At 46.0% G+C, this 8,379-nt stretch overlaps 1 protein-coding gene across 1 annotated transcript; it reads left to right on the top strand.

Annotated features, from left to right (window-relative positions):
- The first annotated feature begins 4,693 nt into the window (after window positions 1–4,693).
- TWIST1 (twist family bHLH transcription factor 1) lies at window positions 4,694–6,135 on the top strand. Its single transcript, XM_063100825.1, has 2 exons — window positions 4,694–5,335; window positions 5,868–6,135. Exon 1 carries the CDS (start codon window positions 4,694–4,696, stop codon window positions 5,291–5,293), a length of 600 nt encoding a protein of 199 aa, XP_062956895.1. The 3' UTR covers window positions 5,294–5,335; window positions 5,868–6,135.
- Window positions 6,136–8,379: the final 2,244 nt, after the last annotated feature.

The following is an 8,379-nucleotide window of genomic DNA, read 5'->3' as shown; positions in this document are numbered from 1 at the left end:
CTATGTATAATTATGTATTTTTTTTACATTATTTCATCAGTTATTCCAGCAACTCTTTGAAATAAGTGAAGTGAGAGTATTTCCACAAGGTTAATTGGCAGTCAAGACAGGATACCAACTCTGCAGCCTGCACACCCCATAAAGCTAAAAAAAATTAAAAAAGAATAAAAGTTCTACAAGACTCCATACTTTCTCCACAATCTAATCTTGCTTTTTTTACAGGCTAGATTTATATCTCCTCATCCCATCCTCATTTTGAATCCAGAATGTCAGATATTTTTAGGATTAATATTTATATGAAAATTTCATTTGCTCATTTGAGGTGCTCTTGGCACTTCAATGTCTGATGTTTTTAACTTTTCCATTTTATTTCTGCATTAAACCTTCAAATTTTAAAACTTTAGTTCCTATTCTTGAATTCAGAAAGGGAAAGGTAGAATCAGTTAAATCCATGAATTAAACCATTAAAAGAAAGAGAATGAATTCTTACTTAGAGTGTGAGGTGTTCAAAGATCATTAAAGCTACCTGGGTCACCAAAGAATCTGCATTTACACAGTTATTAAAGTCACTAGTGCTGATACAAACTTTAGATTCCACTTTAATAAAATCTCTCATTTAATTACCAAACTGAGTGATCCCTCCAGAGTGTCCAAAACAAGATGAAATCTAAGATGTACAACCTCATCTGAGATCCACTCAACTACAGCCTTTCCAGTGTGTGCCCCCTTCTGTGTGAATGTTCCTGTGTTTCATTCATGCAATTCAGATGAATTATTTTACAGAACTCAAAGCCAACAAACAGGGGGTAGATCATATAAAGACTGAAGAGAAAGAAGAATAGGAACAGAGTGAAGCATTCACCTTTTCTGCAGACTCAAACTCCAAAATTTACCAGCTTGCTAACAATTCTACAGTGTTTGGATTTTTTTTTTTTTCTGATCTGAAAGTATTTAAAATTTATTGTGCTAAGTGAATGCCAGTGCATATTCAAACTGTAAGGATATTACTTATTGCATTTACTCAATATGAGATTTCTAACTCTATTACTTCTAACAATAGTTTTTTTTGTTTGTTTGTTTTAAATTTTTAACACAGCACACATTCCTCAGGAAGGGACTGCAAACATGACAAGTTTGTAGCTTGAAATCAAAGCTCGTTTTGAATTATCCAAGTGCAAAAGAAAAAAAATCTAATCTTGCTTTCAGGTAAAATGTTTTCTTTTTTTTCAGGGTAATTGTTTTAGATTAGACAAAATGACTGAATCCCCATTAATCTAGCATTCCCAAAGAAGGTAGTTCCACTGACATCCTTCCGGTCAGGTTGAGTTCAGGCTCAAAAAAAAAAAAAAAAATTCTAAGAATGTTTTAAAATCCTGAAACTGGGATTTTAGAACGAAGCAAGGTTTTATATTGGAAACTGAACATTTTGGAAGTTACAATTATTGTTGCATATATGAGATATCCAGAATTATATCTGACTTGTCAGCACATTAAAAAGGAGCCATTCTTGCCCCAGCAAGTGTGGAAAAGAAAATTGTTAGATAAAAGCTCAGGTAAATAAGAACTATACAGAGAGTGGTCAGTTGACCACAGCATATTGCAGTTTGCATAACAGGCCCCAGACATTGAAAGGTAATTCACCTGCAAGCTACTACCATCTGCTCAAAAAGCATAATATTCGAGCCCCTCTTAAGACAAGAACTCAAAAATCAGTCTTATCCTCCACTCCTCAGAAGAGTTCAAGAGAAATTTCTCAGAACTAAAGTCATCAATTGTGACCTGGTCTGAAAGATACCATGGCCAGGATGGTCTGGTCAGGTCATTCATTTTAAACTTTCTTCTAAGCATTCTGGCATTCGATGTGTCGCCTCATCCTTGGGGGGTCCTGTACTCAATTGCTAGTTCTTCATCTCCCATAAATTTAGTGCTTGGAAAAGGGCTGGGCTCACTTGTTTAAGAACTAGCCTTCCAGACTGATGACTTTGCAAGTCGGGCTGGCTAATGACCCCCGGTTTCTGCGCCTTTGTGAACTCGGTTTCTCCTCCAGCTTGGCTGCCCTCTTCCCCAATTCCCCTTGGTCTGGTAAGGTTTCCTTTACACTTTGTCCCCACTCTACTGTCTTGCTTACCAGTAGCCACAAAGGAACGAGTCCAATCATTCGATCTCATTATTTATTTTGAGAACTCAGCTAAAGAAAACAAAACAAAACAAAAATAAGATTTGAGACTGATCTTACAAAACAACAAACCAAAAACTAAAGTGGAGATTTTTCGAGATTTCTGCAGCCACGTTCTAAATAAGAATTGCGGAATGCTCTGCAATTCAGATTTACAAAAGAGAACGCTTGAAAGTGAGTGGAGCAGAATTTCTGCCTTATTTTCTAACCGCTTTCAAGAGATAAAATCTTGTAGGCAGAAGATGCAAACGCAAATATACACAGGCGACTTTGTTTTGAGAAGAACTGCCTGAGTGCTGCTGAAATTAAGTGGAGGTCAAGTAGAATCTAATTTTCAGACAGGCTGTCATTTTAAAATGTCAGCGGCTCGCGAAGGAGGCCAGTTGCCATGCTGTGGTCACTGTTTTCCGAATATTTCTATAAAAATGATAAGGGACAAACCCTACTGGTCCCCCTCCCACGAAAGCTTAGTCCCGTTTACCCCTCACGGGACAGATAACTCTTGTGTTCATTTCCCCCAAAAGGCTGAGCCCTTCGGCGTCCCAAAGCACTCCATACCGCAGGGTTTCCGGGACCGAAGCTGCGAGCCTCAGCGGGGCACAGCCACGTGGCCTGCCCGCGCGTCGCCTGCGCTCCCGCCTCCTTCTCGGGATATCTGCGGCCGCGACCCTCGGTCCAGACCAGAAAGGGGCGCTTCGCCGAGTTAACGGTTTTCAACGGTGAGTCTGGACTGGGGAGCCGGTGAGCGGACTTCAGCCTGTGCAGGGACCCGAGCGCGGGGCACACAACTGAACGCCCCAGAATCTGCCCCCGAACACTACTGACTTCGGCTTTTGGTTTGCTTTGCAATATAAGACATGAACACGAAACGGTTATTTTACCCCAACTCGTTCCAAAAAAGAAACAAGTATAACATTGCAGAGACGGGCTTCTCTTCCACGGCAGCTTCCCTTCCCGCTCACTAACTTTGTTGCTTCCACTTTGCCAGAACCTGCATTAACATCCTCTTTGATTCTCTTCAACTTATTAGATAGAAATGTTTAAAATACAAACGTGTCCAGGTAATTGCAATGCGTTTGGGGCGCACGAAGCACAATTGCCCACTCGACCTCCTAGGAAGTGGAGACTGGGAGGGGTGGGGGGTGGGCTCTCAGAGCCGGCAGCCCCGCGTGTCCAGACGGTATTAAACTGAGCCCACCAAACTCTTTTACAAGCTGACCTTTCAAGGTCACAGTGCGAGGCCTGAGGTGGGGGTGGGGTGGGGATGGAACGGCCACAGGGTCCTCCGCCTTGGGCTGGCAGCGCCGGCTATCAGGGCCGCCGCGGCGAGTCGCTGCGCTGTCCCCCTCCGGCTCTGCTCCCTTTCCTGAGGGCAGGGCTTCTTTCTGCGGGAGAATGAACTTCTGCCTCTTTCTAGTACCTTCGGAGGCGTAGTCCTTTGGGGGTTGGGAAAAGTTAGATTGGGTCACAGTAGAGGGAAAAGGAGGGCTCAGATGCTTTTCCGGGAGGGGTGAGAAAGCAGGCCGGGGCTCAAATCGGCAGCCCCCGCGGCCCGGCCACGTCTTCAGAAACGCCCACGACCTCAGGGCCGGGCCGCTGCGGTTTGGCCCTTGGGACTGCAGGGGTTCGTCTACCTGACCATTGGGTGGGCTCCGCAGTTGACAGTTTTCTTGCCACTCCCCTCCCGCCCCAGCAATCCCAAACCGGCTCCACGGACCTAGAGGGATCTGGGGCGAGTTGAGACATCACCCACTGCGTAGAAGCTGTTGCCACCGCTGCTGTCACAGCCACTTCGGCTGGGGCTGGCACCGCAGCCGGGACGGAACCCTCCGGCCGCTTCCCGGGGCTGCGCTCGAGTGCGGGGGCGCCGCCCGCGCGCTCCGACGCGGAAGGAAATCGCCCCGCGCCCGCCGGAGGAGGGCGGCGGACAGAGAAAGGGGAGGGTAGCAAGGAGGCGGGCGGAGGGGCCGGCCGCCCGGGCCAGGTCGTTTTTGAATGGTTTCGGAGGACGAATTGTTAGACCCCGAGGAAGGGGGGTGGGGACGGGGGGGGGCTGGAAAGCGGAAACTTTCCTATAAAACTTCGAAAAGTCCCTCCTCCCCACGTCAGGCCAATGACACTGCTGCCCCCAAACTTTCCGCCTGCACGGAGGTATAAGAGCCTCCAAGTCTGCAGCTTTCGCCCAACTCCCAGACACCTCGCGGGCTCGCCGGCACCGGCACCGCTTCCAGGAGGCCAAGCGGGGTGTGTGTGCGGCCGTTGGGCGCCTTCTTTTTGGACCTCGGGGCCATCCACACCGTCCCCTCCCCCTCCCGCCTCCCTCCCCGCCTCCCTCGCGCGCCCTCCCCGCGGAGGTCCTCCCCGTCCCTCCTCCCGCTCCCTCCTCGGCGGGCCGCACCGCCCGGGCCGGCGCCGCGCGCGGGGGAAGCTGGCGGGCTGAGGCACCCCGCTCTCCTCCTCTTCCCCGGGCCGCCCCTCTGCCCCGGGCCCGTGAGGCCGCGCGTCGCCGCCCGAGAGATGATGCAGGACGTGTCCAGCTCGCCAGTCTCGCCGGCCGACGACAGTCTGAGCAACAGCGAGGAGGAGCCGGACCGGCAGCAGCCGCCGAGCGGCAAGCGCGGGGGGCGCAAGAGGCGCAGCAGCCGGCGCAGCGGCGGCGCGGGGCCCGGCGGGGCCGCGGGCGGGGGCGTCGGAGGCGGCGACGAGCCGGGCAGCCCGGCCCAGGGCAAGCGCGGCAAGAAGTCTGCGGGCTGCGCCGGCGGTGGCGGCGCGGGCGGCGGAGGCAGCAGCAGCGGCGGCGGGAGCCCGCAGTCGTACGAGGAGCTGCAGACGCAGCGGGTCATGGCCAACGTGCGGGAGCGCCAGCGCACGCAGTCACTGAACGAGGCGTTCGCCGCGCTGCGGAAGATCATCCCCACGCTGCCCTCGGACAAGCTGAGCAAGATTCAGACCCTCAAGCTGGCGGCCAGGTACATCGACTTCCTCTACCAGGTCCTCCAGAGCGACGAGCTGGACTCCAAGATGGCAAGCTGCAGCTATGTGGCCCACGAGCGGCTCAGCTACGCCTTCTCTGTCTGGAGGATGGAGGGGGCCTGGTCCATGTCGGCGTCCCACTAGCAGGCGGAGCTCCCCACCCCCTCGGCAGGGCCGAAGACCTAGGTAAGGACCGGCGCCTCTGCGCCCCTTCGCCACTCAGGTGGCAGACGGACGCACGGCCAGGCCGTGGCTCCCTGGCCACCTCGACTTCCTCCCCCTCCCCCGCTCTCCTCAGCCTTCCCACCTAACCTGGCACCGCCACCTCATCCCCCAGCGTCCTTGGAAGGCAGTTCGTCCCCGACAGGGAGAGAGGTCCCCAGGGGGATGCGCCCTGGCGAGGGGGGTGCGTATGCGTGAGTGTGCGTGACAGACAGCAGGGCAGACAGAGAGACTCACGGGTCACGGGTAAGGGCAGTTTCGCCTCCCTTTCTTTTGGCTGTAAGATTTTGTTCTTCTCTTTAAAACAAATGATTCCAAATTCCACCTCCTCCTCTTTTCCGCCCACCCACTTCCTCTTGCCCTTGGGCTGAAATCCTTCCAGGTTGTTCAGCCTAATTTCTTGGTGCTGGTGATAAGAACAGTGTTCACTAGTCTCAGAAAAGAGCCACAGAGACCTAAACAATAACCAACTTTCCCCCCCTCTGGGTTTTTGCAGATGTCATTGTTTCCAGAGAAGGAGAAACTGGACAGTCTAGAGACTCTGGAGCTGGATAACTAAAAATAAATATATATGCCAAAGATTTTTCTTGGAAATTACAAGAGCAGAACCTAAATTCAAAGAAACAGGGCGTGGGGCGCACTTTTAAAAGAGAAAGCGAGACAGGCCCGTGGACAGTGATTCCCAGACGGGCAGCGGCACCATCCTCACACCTCTGCATTCTGATAGAAGTCTGAACAATTGTTTGTGTTCCTTTTTTTTTTTTTTTTTTTTTTTTTTGACGAAGAATGTTTTTATCTTTATTTTTCCGTGTATGCATTCTCAAGAGGTCGTGCCAATCAGCCACTGAAAGGAAAGGCGTCATTATGGACTTTCTCCATTTTAAAATGGTAACAGTCAGAGGAATTTTAAGAACACCTTTAGAAATAAAAATACTGGGATCAAACTGGCCTGCAAAATCATAGTCAGTTAATTCCTTTTTTTTTTTCATTCTTCCTCTGAGGGAAAAAAACTTAAAATACAAAAAACAACATTCTATTTATTTATTGATGACCCATGGTAAAATGCAAATAGATCCGGTGTCTAAATGCATTCATATTTTTATGATTGTTTTGTAAATATCTTTGTATATTATTTTTCTGCAATAAATAAATATGATTGAAAATTTTAAGAACCCTACAGTTTGGTCTATATTTTTTAAGCTCAGGATTAAGTTGGTGGTAAATACCTGCTTGTTTAACTTTAGAGGCACCCAGGAGGGAGGGGGCACTAATATAAACAAAGCAGTGAAAAACTCAAATAAACCAGCTACTGACAAGCAAAGGCATGTTATTTAAAAGACAGCTTTATTATTATTCCAGTTTGGTGTTCAGTGGGCTTAGTAGCATCTCTCCTTCATCCCTTATCAAGGCCTCAAACAGCAAAAATTCAACGAATTTGCTATTCGCCTCTCTTGCTTGTATTTGAGGTGGTAGCTTTAAAACAGTTAAATGCAAGTAAACAGTATGAAACCAGCACTATTTTCTCTTGTTACTATGTATTTTTGTCACATCATTCTTTCTTGTAAGAATTCTTAAATAATAGGTTGATTTCAGTGAAAGGATACATAAAGTTGTTATGAAAATTATCCATTCACACATAAATAAATACAAATTCATGGAAAACAAAATTTAGTTCAGCAGGAGAAAATCCATTTGTAAAGAAATTTGCTTAACTCTTTGATGAATGAATATGACACTTAGTGTCATGTTTGCTAAAAAAGAAAAGAATATTTTCCTATATGAGTTTATCTATTTGGGAAGCATGTTCCTTACTTGCATATCAAGTATATATGGCTGTGGAGTAAAATACAGTAAACAAAGAACCTGAGCTTTCAGTGTCCTTAGTAACTGTTGGAACAATTACAATTTTAAATGCTACATCTATTTATTTTCTAGTCAGTTCATTAGCAAATATATTTTATCCAAAGTTACACAGTATTTTCTCCTGCTTTTATATATATATATATATATATATATATATATATATATATATATATATATATATCTACACACACACACATACACACAAAATCTGATGAAATTAAGTTAAACAATAATAAGGACAAATGGTTCTTGATTTTTATTTTATTCTGGTTATTTCTGGGCCAAGAACATATTGGCCTTTATAATTAATATTATTAGAAACAGTGATTTTTGTATTGCTTAGGTCTTAACTTTTACACCCAGCTTACTGCTTTCAAGTGTAATTAGGGAAGCTTTCAAACTGGAAAATTATTTTGGTGCCTAATTCAAACAATGACTGTGGCAAATAAGTACATGTGTCCAAACAGATCATGTTTGCTTAGCTCAGGTTTAGGTTATTTTATTACCTGAAGGTTTTAGTTTCCCTTTCCACACAGCACCATAGAATGCTGACATAACAATATTGTAAATTTATTATTGTGAATATTTTAGACCATATTTTACAATAAGGAGCCTGTAGCATTTATTTACATTAAAAGTTTAGTGAAGGCTTGGGGAATTTTTTTTTTTTAATTTGGATAGTCCTTTACCAAATAGCAAAAAGGGAAGGTAATATGTGATGTATTTGTGGGGTGTGTGTGTGTGCATGTGTATGTAGAGTAGAAATGTAAAGCGGGTGCCCTAGAAGGATGAGGGAGAGATTCAAGATGGTAATTTTCTCTTTTGTGTGTATCATCCAACCACCTCCATTTTCTAAATTGTTCATGGGGCAATCTCCTTGTTCACTAGTTTGGTCTGACTATTTGATATTTCAGATATCTTGGCATACACCAGGATGGAGCTGACCATCACTGCTGAGAAGGTAATTACTATCTTATCTCTGGATGTAAAAACTATAAATTGCAAAGAATGATAGCCTTCCCTTTTCTTTCCTTTCTTTCTTTTTCTTTCTTTTTTTTTTTTTTTTTTTGTTGTTGTTATTTGTTTTTGTTTTTTCCACCTTTTTCATAAGAGGAAACACTTTGCAGAAAAGCAAATGCCACATT

The sequence above is a fragment of the Cynocephalus volans genome, chromosome 6, assembly GCF_027409185.1.
Source record: "Cynocephalus volans isolate mCynVol1 chromosome 6, mCynVol1.pri, whole genome shotgun sequence".
Taxonomy (NCBI): domain Eukaryota; kingdom Metazoa; phylum Chordata; class Mammalia; order Dermoptera; family Cynocephalidae; genus Cynocephalus; species Cynocephalus volans.
The sequence above is the reverse complement of the archived record's forward strand: the minus strand, read 5'-3'. Positions and strand labels throughout refer to the sequence as shown.